At 50.6% G+C, this 22,953-nt stretch overlaps 1 protein-coding gene across 1 annotated transcript in view; it reads right to left on the reverse strand.

The window, feature by feature from the left end:
• The window catches only part of SLC11A1 (solute carrier family 11 member 1), a 161,746-nt gene extending 145,159 nt beyond the window's left edge, over nt 1-16,587 (reverse strand). Inside the window, exons 1-3 of the mRNA XM_069984794.1 lie at nt 16,514-16,587; nt 1,461-1,561; nt 255-377 (exon numbers count right to left, since the gene is read on the reverse strand). Of these exons, the coding sequence (XP_069840895.1) occupies nt 255-377; nt 1,461-1,561; nt 16,514-16,538 (249 nt within the window). The 5' untranslated portion in view covers nt 16,539-16,587. The remainder of the gene's footprint in view (nt 1-254; nt 378-1,460; nt 1,562-16,513) is intronic.
• Between the last annotated feature and the right edge of the window lie 6,366 nt (nt 16,588-22,953).

The following is a 22,953-nucleotide window of genomic DNA, read 5'->3' on the forward strand; positions in this document are numbered from 1 at the left end:
GCCATTATCGCCCTGACAGGATGGAGGACGCTGCTGCCGCTATTATGACCCTGACAGGATGGAGGACGCTGCTGCCGCCATTATCACCCTGACAGGATGGAGGACGCTGCTGCCATTATCACCCTGACAGGATGGAGGACGCTGCTGCCGCCATTATCCCCCTGACAGGATGAAGGGAACATGTGGTACATCCGGAGAGCAGGCGCCTGGGCTGCCCCTACACTGAGATGTGGACTGAAGGTTTTGGCTCTCACCTTAAATCCGGCAATAGCCCCGCACTGCAGGTCAGACTCGATGTTCCCCGGGTCCAGGTAGGCGATGCTCATGAGGAAACCAGGTCCGGTGAACGCCCAGAGCTTGCGGAAGCTGAAACCAGACTGAACACAAAGAAGATGGCGGTCAGACAGTGCGGGAAACGTCTCTGTGGGGCCACTGGGAGAGGTGGGGTCTATATGGGGCCACAGGCAGGGAGGAGAGTTTATGTGCGGCCAAAGGGAGATGAAGAGGACACTGCTGCGGCCATCATGACCCTGACAGGCTGGAGGACGCTGCTGCTGCCGCCATTATCACCCTGACAGGATGGAGGACGCTGCTGCCGCCATTATCGCCCTGACAGGATGGAGGACGCTGCTGCCGCCATTGTCGCCCTGACAGGATGGAGGACGCTGCTGCCGCCATTATCACCCTGACAGGATGGAGGACGCTGCTGCCGCCATTATCACCCTGACAGGATGGAGGACGCTGCTGCCGCCATTATCACCCTGACAGGATGGAGGACGCTGCTGCCGCCATTATCACCCTGACAGGATGGAGGACGCTGCCGCCGCCATTATCGCCCTGACAGGATGGAGGACGCTGCTGCTGCCGCTATTATGACCCTGACAGGATGGAGGATGCTGCCGCCGCCATTATCACCCTGACAGGATGGAGGACGCTGCCGCCGCCATTATCACCCTGACAGGATGGAGGACGCTGCTGCCGGCATTATCACCCTGACAGGATGGAGGACGCTGCTGCTGCCATTATCACCCTGACAGGATGGAGGACGCTGCTGCCGCCATTATCGCCCTGACAGGATGGAGGACGCTGCTGCCGCCATTATCATCCTGACAAGATGGAGGACGTTGCTGCTGCCGCCATTATCGCCCTGACAGGATGGAGGACGCTGCTGCCGCCATTATCACCCTGACAGGATGGAGGATGCTGCTGCCGCCATTATCACCCTGACAGGATGGAGGACGCTGCTGCCGCCATTATCACCTTGACAGGATGGAGGACGCTGCTGCCCCCATTATCACCCTGACAGGATGGAGGACGCTGCTGCCGCCATTATCACCCTGACAGGATGGATGGGACATGTGGTACATCCGGAGAGCAGACGCCTCGGCTGATATTTACCGATCCTGTGCAATATGTGGCGTTAAGTACAAACCGTTGGCGCATTTTTTGACTTTCCTCACCCCTCCTGCAGACGGGATGGCGATCTTCTCATCCAGATATGTGGGTCCCTCGTCCTTCTTGACTTCTCTGATGGTTCCATATCCTCGATTCCTAGGAGAACCTTAAGAAACAAGCAAGGATGTAACATTGAAGAGAAGGTCTTCTCCTGTGGAGGACTGACCTGCGGGGGCGCTGCTGGGAGGTCTCCACTACAGACTCATCAGATGACAAAGCTATGGTGGTGATGGAGTAATTTATCTATGTAACATCTATATATGATTAACCAATAATTTCCCTAATACATCTGGTATAAGACAGCATGGGGAGGGGGTCTTGGTTACAGTGTGCACACGACACCAGTTTTCTCACTAGGATCAGCATATGTCTTAGGCTAAAGATATACTATGCCATGAGCTAAAACCCATTACTATGTACGATTTCTTGGCTACCATATTAGGCATTACCATACCTTGTCTTCTTCTAACCTATCTATGTATATGTTCAATGTTATTGGTCAACTCGTTGGAACATGCTCAGAGAGTTGGTCAAGCTTTGCTATAAATAAAGTGGACTCACTCCACCATGGAGTGAGGCATTTGTATACCACTGGTGTATGACTGCCTACTCATTCTGGCCAGACATTCTTCCCTTCCCCCGTACCAGGGAAGTTCGCAATTTGAAGCTCACAGACAAAGTAACCTGGGAGATCTATTTTGAGGTCTCAGTCGAAATTGCTCTAACAGTGGACCCACATGGAGCTCTAGAGGACCGAGCAGGGTCTGCTGACTCCGGGATTCTTCTCTGATTTCATTACCTGTTACACAATAAAGTCAGCTGCTTGGTGTGACAACGGCGGCACCACACCAGTGACCATTGTGCAACCGCACTACACAGACGCCATTGTGCAACCCTGCAAGTTGTTAGGCTTATCACTAATCAGCAAGATGAGAACCTGACCCTCAGCGCCAAGAGGCAAAGGAGACAGTGACCCCTCTCTAACCATTAGGGGGCTGCTCAACAACCACTAGGGGATCCTCACCAATCACTAAGGGTCTCCTTACCAATCACTAGGGGGCTCCTCACCAATCACTAGGAGGCTCCTCAACAGTCACTAGGGGACTCCTCACCAATCATCAGGGGGCTTCTTACCAATTACTAGGGGGCTCCTCACCAGTCACTGGGGGTCTCCTCACCAATCACTAGGGGTCTCCTCACCAATCACTAAGGGGATCCTCACTAATCACTAGGGGTCTCCTCACCAATCAACAGGGGACTTCTTACCAATCACTATGGGGTCCTCACCAATTACTAGGGGCTCCTCACCAATCACTAAGGGTCTCCTCACCAGTCACCAGGGATCTCCTCACCAATCCCTAGGGGTCTCCTCACTAACCACTAACGGCTCCTCAGCAATCACTAAGTGTGGTGACCCCCGGAGGATGTTATAGCGGTGGGACGGACTGTCACTTGCTAGATCGAAGTGTGAAGCCACTACTATGGTGGATGGCCGAGATACAGCCGGACCTTAAGGGTTTTATAACGTGATGCCAGGGCCTGGTGGGCACACAGGTGTGATGGCATGTCTGCTTTTAGAGTGTAAGGCTTCTCCCCTGTGGTCGGTGTCCTGGCGGGTTGCTGCAGGGTCCCTTGGGATAGTGTAGTCACAGGCGGTAAGAGTGGTGTAGTGACCCTCCCGGATAGTAGTAGGACCGACCACCCACAGATAGGGAGATGTCCCAAGGTTGCGGTGTATATACTGTGCAGGTGGTCAGAGCGGTGTAGTGACCCTCCCGGATAGTAGTAGGACCGACCACCCACAGATAGGGGAGAGGTCCCAAGGTTGCGGTGTATATACTGTGCAGGTGGTGATGAATAATCACAGACTCGGGTGATAACGGTGACTCGGTTACTACTTGTAAATGTGCAGCAGGTAATACAACGAATCTTCAGGTACTGATACAGGTCCAATAAATACACAAACATAGAACCACCAGATCTGTGGGATAAGTGCGGAGTAGGATGTAGTAGAGCTGATAAGGTTGTGCTGAGGTAGCGTAGTAGAGAGGAGAGTGCCGTGAGAGTCTCAACCCAAGTAGTAATATGCTCTGCCGGGAGGTTGGAGAAGAATACTTGTAGAAGAAGAAGACAACCTGTGCCTGTGTATTGACCTTTTCCTATAGTCTTCACACCACCTGATGTTCACTAGCTTTGGCTGAACCGTACTGATAGGTGACACAGGTCCCAGACCCTGTTACCTGGGATGAGCGGAATAGTTAGAGTTCCTAAGTACACCTGCATTGCGAGATGGAGTTCATCGACTTTCTTTGTAACTTTGCTCCACCTGGATCAGTTCCTAGCTCTTTGGCTCTTTTATGGATACTGTCCTGCACTGTATTGACTCGGCATGGGTTGAGGTGATCTGTTGGCTAGTCTTCTCCTGAAGGGCTTAACAGCGCATCACACAGCGGGTTTGATGCTTCAAGAAAGAGGTTAACTTAAACCCTATGGACAAGGCACTACCTTTTTAATTCAAATATCAGAAGGTGCTCTACCCAATATGGCATGGAAGCATATACAACACAAACAAGAAAAAGAATGCCATAAACTAAAGAGGGTGGCACATCCAGAATAAACAGACTATATCCAAAAAATTACGTATAAGAAATATAGAAATCTTTATTGATGAATAAAACAACAGGTGCCAAACAAACACATTAAAATCATTTAAAATACACACAACACATAAGGGACTGATGAACACAGACCCAAAGATACCCCGACTGCACTACACTGTCAGCAGATTCATTCCGCTGTGCGGTGTATCGGGTTGTCCATAGTGGTATCAATAAAGTTGGGCAGAACCTACGTCATGGCTGACGTCATAGGGGGAGTGTTTTTCGAGCTCGCACATGCGCGGTGCGAGTCCGGAGACGCCGCGGCCATGTTTAGGAATGCAGAGCAGACCATACCTCATGGGGGATCTATCACAATTAGTAGCATGTGAGTATGGATAGCAATTTTTCTAATTACGGGTGCTATTTATATGTGATATTCGTATGACTTAAATACCCTTGAGAAAGTCTCGTGTTGAGACTGATCGCGTGGGGTTTAGTGGACATGGACCTCTCCTCATGGCGATACAAACTCCTCAGCCATATATGGCTCCATTTACACTCTGCCACTTCTTAACTAGTACAGTCTAGGGGATAGGCTCACACATCATGCTTTGCATATTTGACTTTTTCCTTTAACCTAGAAGCCTGGACCATAATACCTTTTTGTGTGGGGGGGTCGTTACGATTGTGCATGCCGGGGTATCTTTGGGTCTGTGGTCATCAGTCCCTTATGTGTTGTGTGTGTTTTAAATGATTTTAATGTGTTTGTTTGGCACCTGTTGTTCTATTCATCAATAAAGATTTCTATATTTCTTATACGTAATTTTTTGGATATAGTCTGTTTATTCTGGATGTGCCACCCTTTCTAGTTTACGGCATTCTTTTTCTTGTTTGTCAAGAAAGAGGTTGGTAAGAGAGCTCTGTTCCGCGTCCTACCCATGCGGGATACTGACTAAGAACTAACTTGTAGAGGGCACCTGGCAGAGGGCCAGGACCCAGGCAGGGCTGTTTTAATACATTGGTGGGCCCGGTGCACAGCCCTCAAGAGTGGCCCCCCTTTCCCTTTCGCCACATTGTATAATGTACTGAATTTGCCCCCACACTGTATCAAGAGCCCCAATACATACAGTAGTTACCTTATAACACTCCTACCACCATACAGTGATTACATATTACATAATAACTGCACTAAACAAAACAGAAAGATATCACCAATGATACCATTACATAATACCGCCACATCATGACCCCTAACACTACAACCCTATAACAGAGTGCAGTTACATCCAGTGACTCACCGGGGGCGTCTTCTCCGATCAGAGTCTGTCACCTTTTCTTTTTCTCTCCATCCAGCCTGGGCCACCTTGAAGTCTTCTCCTGGCTGTGAATCTTCTCTCCAGAATCTGCCAGACAAATATTTTAGGCTCCAACACATACAGTAGTTAGGTCCCTTGTACCCCTATACAGTAGTTACACCCCTCCGTACCCCTACATAGTTACACCCCTCTGTGCCTCCATAGTTTTAAGGTGTCCCTGTAGTATATAGACCCTCATGTGCTCCTCCAGTTATATACAGCCCTCCTGTGCGCTCCCCCATTAGTATACAGCCCCCCTGTGCACTCTCCCCAGTAGTATATAGCCCCCCTGTGCTCTCCCACAATAGTATATAACCCCCCTGTGCTCTCCAATAGTATATAGACCCCTATGCTCTCCCACAATAGTATATAGCCCTCCTGTGCTCTCCCCCAATAGTATATAGCCCCCCTGTGCTCCCCCCCAATAGTATATAGCCCCCTGTGCTCTCCCCAATAGTATATAGCCCCCCTGTGCTCTCCATAATATATAGCCCCCCTGTGCTCTCCCCCATAGTATATAGACCCCTGTGCTCCCCAATAGTGTATAGCTCCCTGTGCTTCCCAATAGTATATAGCTCCCCTGTGCTCCCCAATAGTATATAGCCCCCTGTGCTCCCCAATAGTATATAGCTCCCCTGTGCTCCCCAATAGTATATAGCTCCCCTGTGCTCCCCAATAGTATATAGCCCCCTGTGCTCCCCAATAGTATATAGCTCCCCTGTGCTCCCCCATAGTATATAGCTCCCCTGTGCTCCCCCATAGTATATAGCTCCCCTGTGCTCCCCCATAGTATATAGCTCCCCTGTGCTCCCCGATAGTATATAGCTCCCCTGTGCTCCCCAGTAGTATATAGCCCCCTGTGCTCCCCCATAGTATATAGCTCCCCTGTGCTCCCTAGTAGTATATAGCCCCCTGTGCTCCGCCACAGTATATAGCTCCCCTGTGCTCCCCCACAGTATATAGCTCCCCTGTGCTCCCCCATAGTATATAGCCCCCCTGTGCTCCCCTATAGTATATAGCCCCCTGTGCTCCCCCATAGTATATAGCTCCCCTGTGCTCCCCAGTAGTATATAGCCCCCTGTGCTCCCCCACAGTATATAGCTCCCCTGTGCTCCTCCACAGTATATAGCTCCCCTGTGCTCCCCCACAGTATATAGCTCCCCTGTGCTCCCCCATAGTATATAGCTCCCCTGTGCTCCCCCATAGTATATAGCTCCCCTGTGCTTCCCCATAGTATATAGCCCCCTGTGCTCCCCCATAGTATATAGCTCCCTGTGCTCCCCCACAGTATATAGCTCCCCTGTGCTCCCCAGTAGTATATAGCCCCCTGTGCTCCCCCATAGTATATAGCTCCCTGTGCTCCCCAGTAGTATATAGCCCCCTGTGCTCCCCAGTAGTATATAGCCCCCTGTGCTCCCCATAGTATATAGCTCCCCTGTGCTCCCCCATAGTATATAGCCCCCCTGTGCTCCCCCGTAGTATATAGCCCCCTGTGCTCCCCAGTAGTATATAGCCCCCTGTGCTCCCCCATAGTATATAGCTCCCTGTGCTCCCCAGTAGTATATAGCCCCCTGTGCTCCCCAGTAGTATATAGCCCCCTGTGCTCCCCCATAGTATATAGCCCCCTGTGCTCCCCCATAGTATATAGCTCCCTGTGCTCCCCCACAGTATATAGCTCCCCTGTGCTCCCCAGTAGTATATAGCCCCCCTGTGCTCCCCCATAGTATATAGCCCCCTGTGCTCCCCAGTAGTATATAGCCCCCTGTGCTCCCCCATAGTATATAGCTCCCCTGTGCTCCCCCATAGTGTATATAGCCCCCTGTGCTCCCCCATAGTATATAGCCCCCCTGTGCTCCCCAGTAGTATATAGCCCCCTGTGCTCCCCCATAGTATATAGCTCCCTGTGCTCCCCAGTAGTATATAGCCCCCTGTGCTCCCCAGTAGTATATAGCTCCCCTGTGCTCCCCAATAGTATATAGCTCCCCTGTGCTCCCCAATAGTATATAGCCCCCTGTGCTCCCCATAGTATATAGCTCCCCTGTGCTCCCCCATAGTATATAGCTCCCCTGTGCTCCCCCATAGTATATAGCTCCCCTGTGCTCCCCCATAGTATATAGCCCCCTGTGCTCCCCCATAGTATATAGCCCCCCTGTGCTCCCCCATAGTATATAGCCCCCTGTGCTCCCCAGTAGTATATAGCCCCCTGTGCTCCCCCATAGTATATAGCTCCCCTGTGCTCCCCCATAGTATATAGCTCCCCTGTGCTCCCCCATAGTATATAGCTCCCCTGTGCTCCCCCATAGTATATAGCCCCCTGTGCTCCCCCATAGTATATAGCCCCCCTGTGCTCCCCCATAGTATATAGCCCCCTGTGCTCCCCAGTAGTATATAGCCCCCTGTGCTCCCCCATAGTATATAGCTCCCCTGTGCTCCCCCACAGTATATAGCCCCCTGTGCTCCCCCATAGTATATAGCCCCCCTGTGCTCCCCCATAGTATATAGCCCCCTGTGCTCCCCAGTAGTATATAGCCCCCTGTGCTCCCCCATAGTATATAGCTCCCCTGTGCTCCCCAGTAGTATATAGCCCCCTGTGCTCCCCCATAGTATATAGCTCCCTGTGCTCCCCAGTAGTATATAGCCCCCTGTGCTCCCCAGTAGTATATAGCTCCCCTGTGCTCCCCAATAGTATATAGCCCCCTGTGCTCCCCATAGTATATAGCTCCCCTGTGCTCCCCAGTAGTATATAGCTCCCCTGTGCTCCCCCATAGTATATAGCTCCCCTGTGCTCCCCAATAGTATATAGCCCCCTGTGCTCCCCATAGTATATAGCTCCCCTGTGCTCCCCCATAGTATATAGCTCCCCTGTGCTCCCCCATAGTATATAGCTCCCCTGTGCTCCCCCATAGTATATAGCCCCCTGTGCTCCCCCATAGTATATAGCCCCCTGTGCTCCTCCATAGTATATAGCTCCCGTGCTCCCCAGTAGTATATAGCCCCCTGTGCTCCCCCTAGTATATAGCCCCCTGTGCTCCCCAATAGTATATAGCCCCCTGTGCTCCCCCATAGTATATAGCTCCCCCTCCCATATAACATTGAAAAAAACAAACACTGTTACTCACCTGGGTCCACGCGTTCCTCTTCTCTTCCCTCCTGTGGCCGCACTTCCTGCGGTCACAAGAGGCTGCACTCCCCTCACCCTCGCACCGACGCTCCAGTGACGTCGGGCGCTAGAGGGAGAGTGCGGCCTCTTGTGACTGCAGGAAGTGCGGCCACAAGAGTGACTGACAGGGAGGGAGCCAATGGCTCTCTCTCTGTCAGTAACGCTGCCGCTGAAGCGCCGCAGCGGCAGCAGGCGGGGGCAGCGGCGGACGGGGGGGCCCTGCAGGGGGCGCCATGGAGGGGTAAGTAGATTACCCATCCATGGCGCTCCCCCCTGACAGGCTGGTGGCCAGAGCCCTGTGTGACCGCATTGGTCGCACATAGCAAAGGCCGGCCTGCTCGGGGGGGGCCCCTTTAACCAGTGGGCCCGGTGCACGTGGAACCATGTGCCCTCTGGTTAAAGCGGCCCTGGACCATGGTGGAGAGATAACTAAGCTGTGTTCTGTCTTGACCAAGGCTCAGCTCAGACTCCTCTTTCACCTAAGAGACTAACTTCCTAACCAGCGTGTAAGATGCGCTGTGGTTGGGTGGAAAGATTGCAATAGAGAAGTGGAAAGGAAAGAGAGGATAGGACAGAAGAAAGGAGTAATCCTACTGGTTAACAGAATCTGGGACTTACACAAACAATAAACCTTTAAGACACTTCAGCTGTGCAGCTTCTAGACCTTAGTTATCCAATACAGGGATTGGTCATCTTTGGTAATACTGTAGCTGCAACAAAACCACAAACAAGTACAGACTTTTACAACGGGTGTGAATAGTAGCAACACCCACAGTGGGACACCACATAAGGATCTCCTAAACAATCACTGGAGGTCTCCTCAGCAATCACTAAGGATCTCCCAAACAATCACTAGGGGTCTCCTCACCAATCACTAAGGGGCTGTTCACCAATACCTAGGGGTCTTCTCACCAACCACTAGGGGGCTCCTCACCAACCACTAGGGGGCTCCTCACCAACCACTAGGGGGCTCCTCACTAATCACTAGAGGGCTGCTCACCAATCCCTAAGGGGGTTCTCCTCAATCGCTAGGGACAGGGCTGTATGACCAGCTGCTGCTGCCCCGGCACTACACCTGCAGACCCCCCATATATACAGTACCCAGGGCCCCCAGCACTACACCTGCAGACCCCCCATATATACAGTACCCAGGGCCGTATTACCAGCTGCTGCCCCCAGCACTACACCTGCAGACCCCCCATATATACAGTACCCAGGGCCCCCAGCACTACACCTGCAGACCCCCCATATATACAGTACCCAGGGCCCCCGGCACTACACCTGCAGACCCCCCATATATACAGTACCCAGGGCCCCCAGCACTACACCTGCAGACCCCCCATATATACAGTACCCAGGGCCCCCAGCACTACACCTGCAGACCCCCCATATATACAGTACCCAAAGCCCCCGGCACTACACCTGCAGACCCCCCATATATATACAGTACCCAGGGCCGTATTACCAGCTACAGCCCCCAGCACTACACCTGCAGACCCGCCATATATACAGTACCCAGGGCCATATTACCAGCTGCTGCCCCCGGCACTACACCTGCAGACCCCCCATATATACAGTACCCAGGGCCCCCAGCACTACACCTGCAGACCCCCATATATACAGTACCCAGGGCCCCCGACACTACACCTACAGTACCCAGGGCCCCCGGCACTACACCTGCAGACCCCCCATATATACAGTACCCAGGGCCCCCAGCACTACACCTGCAGACCTCCCATATATACAGTACCCAGGGCCCCCAGCACTACACCTGCAGACCCCCCATATATACAGTACCCAGGGTCATATTACCAGCTGCTGCCCCCGGCACTACACCTGCAGACCCCCCATATATACAGTACCTAGGGCCGTATTACCAGCTACAGCCCCCAGCACTACACCTGCAGACCCCCCATATATACAGTACCAGGGCCGTATTACCAGCTACAGCCCCCAGCACTACACCTGCAGACCCCCCATATATACAGTACCCAGGGCCCCCGGCACTACACCTGCAGACCCCCTATATATACAGTACCCAGGGCCCCCGGCACTACACCTGCAGACCCCCCATAGATACAGTACCCAGGGCCCCCGGCACTACACCTGCAGACCCCCCATATATACAGTACCCAGGGCCCCCGGCACTACACCTGCAGACCCCCCATATATACAGTACCCAGGGCCGTATTACCAGCTGCTGCCCCCCGGCACTACACCTGCAGACCCCCCATATATACAGTACCCAGGGCCCCCGGCACTACACCTGCAGACCCCCCATATATACGGTACCCAGGGCCGTATTACCTGCTGCTGCCCCCCAGCACTACACCTGCAGACCCCCCATATATACAGTACCCAGGGCCATATTACCAGCTGCTGCCCCCAGCACTACACCTGCAGACCCCCCATATATACAGTACCCAGGGCCCCCAGCACTACACCTGCAGACCCCCCATATATACAGTACCCAGGGCCCCCGGCACTACACCTGCAGACCCCCCCATATATACAGTACCCAGGGCCGTATTACCAGCTGCTGCCCCCAGCATTACACCTGCAGACCCCCCATATATACAGTACCCAGGGCCGTATTACCAGCTGCTGCCCCCCAGCACTACACCTGCAGACCCCCCATATATACAGTACCCAGGGCCCCCAGCACTACACCTGCAGACCCCCTATATATACAGTACCCAGGGCCCCCAGCACTACACCTGCAGACCCCCCATATATACAGTACCCAGGGCCCCCAGCACTACACCTGCAGACCCCCCATATATACAGTACCCAGGGCCCCCAGCACTACACCTGCAGACCCCCCATATATACAGTACCCAGGGCCGTATTACCAGCTGCTGCCCCCGGCACTACACCTGCAGACCCCCCATATATACAGAACCCAGGGCCCCCTGCACTACACCTGCAGACCCCCCATATATACAGTACCCAGGGCCGTATTACCAGCTGCTGCCCCCAGCACTACACCTGCAGACCCCCCATATATATACAGTACCCAGGGCCGTATTACCAGCTGCTGCCCCCCAGCACTACACCTGCAGACCCCCCATATATACAGTACCCAGGGCCGTATTACCAGCTGCTGCCCCCCAGCACTACACCTGCAGACCCCTCCATCTTCTCTCACCAATTAGCATCAGGATTTTCTAGTTTCTGATCATCGTATTGATATCTGATCAGTCTTAGGCCGCGTTCCCACAGTTACTGTACGTCACCACATGCAGCAGATGCCAGACCCTTCTGCGGTAACCAATAGGCATATGACAAACAGCACATGATACTGGGGAAGAGATGGAGCGCGGTTTCAGCCACATACATTTCTCTACATGGAGAAACATTGTCTGAATCACGTTTTTTGTGGTTTTTAACAGCTTAAATATAAACACATTTCCACATTGATCGTCTGCTTATTGTCTGACCGAATCCTCACCGCAGGATTGGTAGATTGGTAGGTAATAGCTCCAGGTGTCATATTTACCACCGCCACACCAGACCTGACCAATACCGCCATACTGTGACTGGATAACACTGCCACACCAGACCTGACCAATACCGCCACACTGTGACTGGATGACACTGCCATACCAGACCTCACCAATACCGCCATACTGTGACTGGATGACACTGCCATACCAGACCTGACCGATACCGCCATACTGTGACTGGATAACACTGCCATACCAGACCTCACCAATACCGCCATACTGTGACTGGATAACACCGCTATACCAGACCTGACCAATGCCGCCACACTGTGACTGGATGACACTGCCAGACCAGACCTCACCAATACCGCCATACTGTGACTGGATAACACCGCCATACCAGACCTGACCAATACCGCCACACTGTGACTGGATAACACCGCCACACCAGACCTGACCAATACCGCCACACTGTGACTGGATGACACTGCCATACCAGACCTCACCAATACCGCCATACTGTGACTGGATGACACTGCCATACCAGACCTGACCGATACCGCCATACTGTGACTGGATAACACTGCCATACCAGACCTCACCAATACCGCCATACTGTGACTGGATAACACCGCTATACCAGACCTGACCAATGCCGCCACACTGTGACTGGATGACACTGCCAGACCAGACCTCACCAATACCGCCATACTGTGACTGGATAACACCGCCATACCAGACCTGACCAATACCGCCACACTGTGACTGGATGACACTGCCATACCAGACCTGACCAATACCGCCATACTGTGACTGGATAACACTGCCATACCAGACCTGACCAATACCGCCATACTGTGACTGGATAACACCGCCATACCAGACCTGACCAATGCCGCCACACTGTGACTGGATAACACTGCCACACCAGACCTGACCAATACCGCCATACTGTGACTGGATAACACCGCCACACCAGACCTGACCAATACCGCCATACTGTGACTGGATAACACCGCCATACCAGACCTGACCAATGCCGCCACACTGTGACTGGATAACACCGCCATACCAGACCTGACCAATACCGCCATACTGTGACTGGATAACACCACCACACCAGACCTGACCAATGCCGCCACACTGTGACTGGATAACACTGCCACACCAGACCTGACCAATACCGCCATACTGTGACTGGATAACACCGCCATACCAGACCTGACCAATACCGCCATACTGTGACTGGATGACACCGCCATACCAGACCTGACCAATACCGCCATACTGTGACTGGATAACACTGCCATACCAGACCTGACCAATACCGCCATACTGTGACTGGATAACACCGCCATACCAGACCTGAATAATGCCGCCACACTGTGACTGGATAACACCGCCATACCAGACCTGACCAATACCGCCATACTGTGACTGGATAACACCACCACACCAGACCTGACCAATACCACCATACTGTGACTGGATAACACCACTATACCAGACCTGACCAATACCGCCATACTGTGACTGGGTAACGCCACCATACCAGACCTGACCAATTCCATCTTACACCCCCCCTCAAAAAGACACCAGATTTACTGGCAAGTCTGAATTGGAGGTGGGAGACTAAAGAAATAAAAACAAATAAAGGCTATGTGCAGACTATGTAAGAGACCGGCTGTGCCGTGACCCAGACAGATTTTTCGGCCGCAGGGTTCTGATGCAGGGGAACCGTGCGCGCCCGCATCAGAACTCCCCGCAGCACACTATGGAGCGGACAGCTGCAGCCGCTCGCTCCATAGTGTGCACTGACATGGTTTTCTGCGGCCGCTATTCACTCAATAGGGGCCGCTGGGGATGCCGGCTGGAGACTAGGGTTCTCCTCATATCAATCACTAGGGGTCTTCTCTCCAATGACTAGGGGTCTCCTTACTAATTATTAGAGGTCTCCTCTCCGAACAATAGGGGTCTCCTTACTAATCATTAGAGGTCTCCTCACTAATCACTAGGGGGCTCCTCTTCAAAACTTTGAAGCTTCTCACCATTTACTAGAGGTCTCCTCACCAATCACTAGGAGTTTCCTCAGCAATCACTAGGGAGATTCTCACCAAGCCCACAGGGGCTCCTCACTATTCACTAGGGGTCTTGTCACCTATCACTAAGGATCTCTTCACCAACCACTAGGGGTCTCCTCACCAACCACTAGAGGGCTCCTCACCAACCACTAGGGGTCTCCTCACCAATCACTAGGAGTTTCCTCAGCAATCACTAGGGAGATTCTCACCAAGCCCACAGGGGCTCCTCACTATTCACTAAGGGTCTCGTCACCTATCACTAGGGGGCTCCTCAGCAATCACTAGGGGTCTCCTCACAAATCACTAGGGGGCTCCTCACCAACCACTAGGGGACTCCTCACCAACCACTAGGGGACTGCTCGCCAACCACTAGGGGACTCCTCACCAACCACCAGGGGTCTCCTCACCAACCACTAGGGGGCTCCTCACCAATCACTAGGGGGCTCCTCACCAATCACTAGGGGTCTCCTCACCAACCACTAGGGGTCTCCTCACCAACCACTAGGGGACTGCTCACCAACCACTAGGGGACTGCTCACCAATCACTAGGGGTCTCCTCACCAATCACTAGGGGTCTCCTCACCAATCACTAGGGGGCTCCTCAGCAATCACTAGGGGTCTCCTCACCAACCACTAGGGGTCTCCTCACCAACCACTAGGGGACTGCTCACCAACCACTAGGGGACTGCTCACCAACCACTAGGGGTCTCCTCACCAACCACTAGGGGGCTCCTCACCAACCACTAGGGGACTGCTCACCAACCACTAGGGGACTGCTCACCAACCACTAGGGGTCTCCTCACCAACCACTAGAGGGCTCCTCACCAACCACTAGGGGGCTCCTCACCAATCACTAGGGGGCTCCTCACCAACCACTAGAGGTCTCCTCACAAATCACTAGGGGGCTCCTCACCAACCACTAGGGGACTGCTCACCAACCACTAGGGGACTGCTCACCAACCACTAGGGGTCTTCTCACCAACCACTAGGGGTCTCCTCACCAATCACTAGGGGGCTCCTCACCAATCACTAGGGGTCTCCTCACCAACCACTAGGGGTCTCCTCACCAATCACTAGGGGGCTCCTCACCAATCACTAGGAGGCTCCTCACCAATCACTAGGGGGCTCCTCACCAATCACTAGGGGGCTCCTCACCAACCACTAGGGGGCTCCTCACCAACCACTAGGGGGCTCCTCACCAACCACTAGGGGGCTCCTCACCAACCACTAGGGGGCTCCTCACCAATCACTAGGAGGCTCCTCACCAATCACTAGGGGGCTCCTCACCAATCACTAGGGGTCTCCTCACCAATCACTAGGGGGCTCCTCACCAATCACTAGGGGTCTCCTCACCAACCACTAGGGGTCTCCTCACCAACCACTAGGGGTCTCCTCACCAATCACTAGGGGGCTCCTCACCAATCACTAGGAGGCTCCTCACCAATCACTAGGGGGCTCCTCACCAATCACTAGGGGTCTCCTCACCAACCACTAGGGGTCTCCTCACCAACCACTAGGGGTCTCCTCACCAATCACTAGGGGGCTCATCTCTTCTCTCTGGATTTGTCTTGTCTATCAGTCTATTTTCCTGTGTGGTCTTAGGTGGAACCGCCAGGAGTAGTTCCAGCAATGATCTGCACCATCACCGCACACAGATCTGTAACCTCTGGAGATTTCCCAGGATTTTTATTTCCTTCCATCCGTCTCATGGAGCGTATCCACCTCTTACTGTATCTACAAGTCGGCTCCAGTCATGGGATTCACTGGTCAACACAAAATGGAAACAGGTAGGTAACTTTAATAGGGGTGTAAGGGTATGTGCACACTGAGGAAAAGGCGAGGAATTAGGTGAGGAATTGAAGAGGAATTTCAGCTTGAAATTCCTCCCGTAAAATATGTACAGAGCAAAGTCCCATTGTGTTCAATAGGTTTTCTGCTGTTGTTCACACTGCAGAATTTCTGAGCAGAATTTTCTGCTGTGGATCTGCTAGAGGAATCCTATAGAAGTCAATGGGGGGCTTAAATTCTGCTTGAATTCTGCCTGAAAACTTTCTGCTTCAATTCCTCGAGAATTCCTCAGTGTGCACATAGCCTAATACTATGAGGGTCTGTGCGCCACCCCAGTCCTCAGGTTGTGTGCAGCATTACAACTTAACTCCATTCACTTCAATATAACTAAGCTGCAGAACCACACCCAAACTGATAACCAGAGTGGCGCTGTTCCTGGACGAACATGGACATAATGCTCTAATCCTGGAAAAACCTCTTTTAATCTTGGTACATTCCCTACGGGATCAGTCCTGCAACTAGAGGGCGACACTAAGAGATGAGAAAAAAAATCTGAATAAATCATAAAATATCTCTGCGGTAAAGCAGCGTAGACAAGAGTAGGAATTCCTAGTAGTAAAGCACCCACCGTCCTGAATACCGTCCTCCATCATGGGTCCTGCAGCTCCCCCGGCACTATGGTCTGGATGGATCAATGTGGTGACTGCACCGACCGCCAGGACCGCACTGCACCGACCGGCACCTCTCCACAGAATGAGGAATTTCCAGTATGAACTCAGAAACAACTCATCACACAGAAACATTCAATGAACTTCCCCTTTCACTTTATTAAAATACAAAAGACTGACGACATGAGAACAACATAGACCAAAACCGAGGAGGCGGATGTATATTCTGTGTATGAACATGGCACAGGGCCAGCACAAATATCTACTACTGTCTCAATGATCTACTACAAAAAACTATCATCATACATGTTACATAGTAATATGCACCAAAATGCTACTATAATACTGCCCCTATATACAGGAATATAACTACTATAATACTGCTCCTATATACAAGAATATACTACTATAATACTGCTCCTATATACAGGAATATACTACTATAATACTGCCCCTATATACAGGAATATACTACTATAATACTGCTCCTATATACAGGGATATAACTACTATAATACTGCTCCTATATACAGGAATATAACTACTATAATACTGCTCCTATACACAGGAATATAATTACTATAATACTGCTCCTATATACAGGAATATAACTACTATAATACTGCTCCTATATACAGGGATATACTACTATAATACTGCTCCTATATACAGGAATATAACTACTATAATACTGCTCCCCTATATACAGGAATATACTACTATAATACTGCCCCCTATATACAGGAATATAACTACTATAATACTGCTCCCCATATACAGGAATATAACTACTATAATACTGCTCCTATATACAGGGATATACTACTATAATACTCCTATATACAGGGATATACTACTATAATACTGCTCCTATATACAGGAATATAACTACTATAATACTGCTCCTATATACAGGAATATACTACTATAATACTGCTCCTATATACAGGACTATACTACTATAATACTGCTCCTATATACAGGGATATAATACTAAAATACTGCTCCTATATACAGGAATATACTACTATAATACTGCTCCTATATACAGGACTATACTACTATAATACTGCTCCTATATACAGAAATATACCTACTATAATACTGCTCCCTATATACAGGGATATAACTACTATAATACTGCCCCCTATATACAGGGATATACTACTATAATACTGCTCCTATATACAGGGATATAACTACTATAATACTGCTCCCTATATACAGGAATATAACTACTATAATACTGCTCCTATATACAGGGATATAACTACTATAATACTGCTCCCTATATGCAGGAATATAACTACTATAATACTGCTCCTATATACAGGACTATACTACTATAATACTGCTCCTATATACAGAAATATACCTACTATAATACTGCTCCCTATATACAGGGATATAACTACTATAATACTGCTCCCTATATACAGGAATATAACTACTATAATACTGCTCCTGTATACAGGAATATAACTACTATAATACTGCTCCTATATACAGGGATATAACTACTATAATACTGCTCCTATATACAGGAATATACTACTATAATACTGCCCCCTATATACAGGAATATAACTACTATAATACTGCTCCTATATACAGGGATATAACTACTATAATACTGCTCCTATATACAGGGATATAACTACTATAATACTGCTCCTATATACAGGAATATACTACTATAATACTGCCCCCTATATACAGGGATATAACTACTATAATACTGCTCCTATATACAGGGATATACTACTATAATACTGCTCCTATATACAGGAATATAACTACTGTAATACTGCTCCTATATACAGGGATATACTACTATAATACTGCTCCTATATACAGGGATATAACAACTATAATACTGCCTCCTATATACAGGGATATAACTACTATAATACTGCTCCTATATACAGGAATATAACTACTATAATACTGCTCCCTATATACAGGGATATAACTACTATAATACTGCTCCTATATACAGGAATATAACTACTATAATACTGCTCCTATATACAGGGATATAACTACTATAATACTGCTCCTATATACAGGGATATAACTACTATAATACTGCTCCTATATACAGGGATATAACTACTATAATACTGCTCCCTATATACAGGGATATACTACTATAATACTGCTCCTATATACAGGAATATAACTACTATAATACTGCTCCTATATACAGGAATATACTACTATAATACTGCTCCTATATACAGGAATATAACTACTATAATACTGCTCCCTATATACAGGAATATAACTACTATAATACTGCTCCTATATACAGGGATATACTACTATAATACTGCCCCCTATATACAGGGATATACTACTATAATACTGCTCCTATATACAGGGATATAACTACCATAATACTGCTCCTATATACAGGAATATACTACTATAATACTGCTCCTATATACAGGGATATAACTACTATAATACTGCTCCTATATACAGGAATATAACTACTATAATACTGCCCCTATATACAGGGATATAACTACTATAATACTGCTCCTATATACAGGGATATACTACTATAATACTGCTCCTATATACAGTAATATACTACTATAATACTGCTCCTATATACAGGGATATACTACTATAATACTGCTCCTATATACAGGAATATAACTATTATAATACTGCCCCTATATACAGGAATATACTACTATAATACTGCTCCTATATACAGGAATATACTACTATAATACTGCTCCTATATACAGGAATATACTACTATAATACTGCTCCTATATACAGGAATATACTACTATAATACTGCTCCTATATACAGGGATATACTACTGTAATACTGCTCCCTATATACAACTACTATGTGTCTCCTCAGTATACAGATGTGTGGGGAGTGTTTGTGGTGTAGCTGTGGGCGGGTGTTAGCGATGTAGCTGTAGGCGGGTGTTAGCGGTGCAGCTGTGGGGGGTGTTACGGCTGTAGCTGTGGGTGGGTGTTAGTGGTGTAGCTGTGTGTGGGGGCTGTTAGCTGTTTTGCTCTGTCTGGCGGGTGTTAGTGGTCCAGCTGTGGGGGAAGTGTTAGCGGTGTAGCTCTGGGTGGGTGTTAGCGGTGTAGCTGTGTGTGTGGGGGTGTTAGTGTTGTATTTGTGGGCGGTGTTAGCGGTGTAGCTGTGTGTAGATGGAGTTAGCGGTGCAGCTGTGGGCGGGTGTTAGCGGTGTAGCCGTGTTGGTGGTGATAGCGATGTAGCTGTGTGTGGGGTGTTAGCAGTGTAGCCGTGTTGGTGGTGATAGCGGTGTAGCTGTGTGTGGGGTGTTAGCAGTGTAGCTGTGGGGGTTGTTAGCGGTGTAGCTGTGTGTGGAGGTGTTAGCGGTGTAGCTGTGGGGGTTGTTAGCGGTGTAGCTGTGTGTGGGGTGTTAGCAGTGTAGCTGTGGGGGTTGTTAGCGGTGTAGCTGTGTGGAGGTGTTAGCGGTGTAGCTGTGGGGGTTGTTGGCGGTGTAGCTGTGTAAGAGGTGTTAGCGGTGTAGCTGTGGGGGGTGTTAGTGGTGTAGCTGGGGGGTGTTAGTGATATAGCTTTGTGTGGGTATTAGTGGTGTAGCTGTGTGGGGGTGCTAGTGGTTTAGCTGTGGGCAGGTGTTAGTGGTGTAGCTGGGGGGGTGTTAGTGGTGTAGCTGTGGGCAGGTGTTAGTGGTGTAGCTGTGGGCAGGTGTTAGTGGTGTAGCTGTGGGGGGTGTTAGTGGTGTAGCTGTGTGGGGTGTTAGTGGTGTAGCTGTGTGGGGTGTTAGTGGTTTAGCTGTGGGCATGTGTTAGCGGTGTAGCTGTGTGTGGGTGGTGTTAGCGATGTAGCTGTGTGTGGGTGGTGTTAGTGGTGTAGCTGTGTGTGGGCAGGTGTTAGTGGTGTAGCTGTGTGGGGGTGTTAGTGGTGTAGCTGTTGGGGTGTTAGTGGTGTAGCTGTGGGCAGGTGTTAGTGTTGTAGCTGTGTGTGGGGTGTTAGTGGTGTAGCTGTGTGTGGGTGGTGTTAGTGGTGTAGGTGGTAGCGGTGTAGCTGTGTGGCGGTGTTAGTGGTGTAGCTGTGTGTGGGTGGTGTTAGTAGTGTAGCTGTAGGCAGGTGTTAGTGGTGTAGCTGTGTGTGGGTGGTGTTAGTGGTGTAGTTGTGGGGGGTGTTAGTGGTGTAGCTGTGTGTGGGGGGTGTTAGTGGTGTAGCTGTGGGGGTGTTAGTGGTGTAGCTGTGGGGGGTGTTAGTGGTGTAGCTGTGAGGGGTGTTAGTGGTGTAGCTGTGGGCGGGTGTTAGTGGTGTAGCTGTAGGCAGATGTTAGCGATGTAGCTGTTGGGGGTGTTAGCAATGTAGCTGTGTGTGGGGTGTTAGTGGTGTAGCTGTGTGTGGGTGGTGTTAGCGATGTAGCTGTGTGGGGGTGTTAGCGATGTAGCTGTGTGGGGGTGTTAGTGGTCTAGCTGTGGGGGTTAGTGGTGTAGCTGTGTGTGGGTGGTGTTGGTGGTGCAGCTGTGGGGGTGTTAGCGGTGTAGCTGTGGGGGTTAGTGGTGTAGCTGTGGGCAGGTGTTAGCGGTGTAGCTGTGTGTGGGTGTTAGCGGTGTAGCTGTGTGTGGGTGTTAGCGGTGTAGCTGTGTGTGGGTGTTAGCGGTGTAGCTGTGTGTCGGTGTTAGCGGTGTAGCTGTGTGTGTGGGGGTGTTAGTGTTGTATTTGTGGGCGGTGTTAGCGGTGTAGCTGTGTGTAGATGGAGTTAGCGGTGCAGCTGTGGGCGGGTGTTAGCGGTGTAGCCGTGTTGGTGGTGATAGCGATGTAGCTGTGTGTGGGGTGTTAGCAGTGTAGCCGTGTTGGTGGTGATAGCGGTGTAGCTGTGTGTGGGGTGTTAGCAGTGTAGCTGTGGGGGTTGTTAGCGGTGTAGCTGTGTGTGGAGGTGTTAGCGGTGTAGCTGTGGGGGTTGTTAGCGGTGTAGCTGTGTGTGGGGTGTTAGCAGTGTAGCTGTGGGGGTTGTTAGCGGTGTAGCTGTGTGGAGGTGTTAGCGGTGTAGCTGTGGGGGTTGTTGGCGGTGTAGCTGTGTAAGAGGTGTTAGCGGTGTAGCTGTGGGGGGTGTTAGTGGTGTAGCTGGGGGGTGTTAGTGATATAGCTTTGTGTGGGTATTAGTGGTGTAGCTGTGTGGGGGTGCTAGTGGTTTAGCTGTGGGCAGGTGTTAGTGGTGTAGCTGGGGGGGTGTTAGTGGTGTAGCTGTGGGCAGGTGTTAGTGGTGTAGCTGTGGGCAGGTGTTAGTGGTGTAGCTGTGGGGGGTGTTAGTGGTGTAGCTGTGTGGGGTGTTAGTGGTGTAGCTGTGTGGGGTGTTAGTGGTTTAGCTGTGGGCATGTGTTAGCGGTGTAGCTGTGTGTGGGTGGTGTTAGCGATGTAGCTGTGTGTGGGTGGTGTTAGTGGTGTAGCTGTGTGTGGGCAGGTGTTAGTGGTGTAGCTGTGTGGGGGTGTTAGTGGTGTAGCTGTTGGGGTGTTAGTGGTGTAGCTGTGGGCAGGTGTTAGTGTTGTAGCTGTGTGTGGGGTGTTAGTGGTGTAGCTGTGTGTGGGTGGTGTTAGTGGTGTAGGTGGTAGCGGTGTAGCTGTGTGGCGGTGTTAGTGGTGTAGCTGTGTGTGGGTGGTGTTAGTAGTGTAGCTGTAGGCAGGTGTTAGTGGTGTAGCTGTGTGTGGGTGGTGTTAGTGGTGTAGTTGTGGGGGGTGTTAGTGGTGTAGCTGTGTGTGGGGGGTGTTAGTGGTGTAGCTGTGGGGGTGTTAGTGGTGTAGCTGTGGGGGGTGTTAGTGGTGTAGCTGTGAGGGGTGTTAGTGGTGTAGCTGTGGGCGGGTGTTAGTGGTGTAGCTGTAGGCAGATGTTAGCGATGTAGCTGTTGGGGGTGTTAGCAATGTAGCTGTGTGTGGGGTGTTAGTGGTGTAGCTGTGTGTGGGTGGTGTTAGCGATGTAGCTGTGTGGGGGTGTTAGCGATGTAGCTGTGTGGGGGTGTTAGTGGTCTAGCTGTGGGGGTTAGTGGTGTAGCTGTGTGTGGGTGGTGTTGGTGGTGCAGCTGTGGGGGTGTTAGCGGTGTAGCTGTGGGGGTTAGTGGTGTAGCTGTGGGCAGGTGTTAGCGGTGTAGCTGTGTGTGGGTGTTAGCGGTGTAGCTGTGTGTGGGTGTTAGCGGTGTAGCTGTGTGTGGGTGTTAGCGGTGTAGCTGTGTGTGGGTGTTAGCGGTGTAGCTGTGTGTGGGTGTTAGTGGTGTAGCTGTGGGGGTTAGTGGTGTAGCTGTGGGTGGGTGTTAGCTGTGTGGGGGTGTTAGAGGTGTAGCTGTGTGGGGGTGTTAGCGGTGTAGCTTTGTGTGGGTGGTGTTAGTGGTGTAGCTGTGTTTGGGTGTTAGCGGTGTAGCTGTG

The sequence above is a fragment of the Dendropsophus ebraccatus genome, chromosome 9 (assembly GCF_027789765.1).
Source record: "Dendropsophus ebraccatus isolate aDenEbr1 chromosome 9, aDenEbr1.pat, whole genome shotgun sequence".
Classification (NCBI taxonomy): Eukaryota; Metazoa; Chordata; class Amphibia; order Anura; family Hylidae; genus Dendropsophus; species Dendropsophus ebraccatus.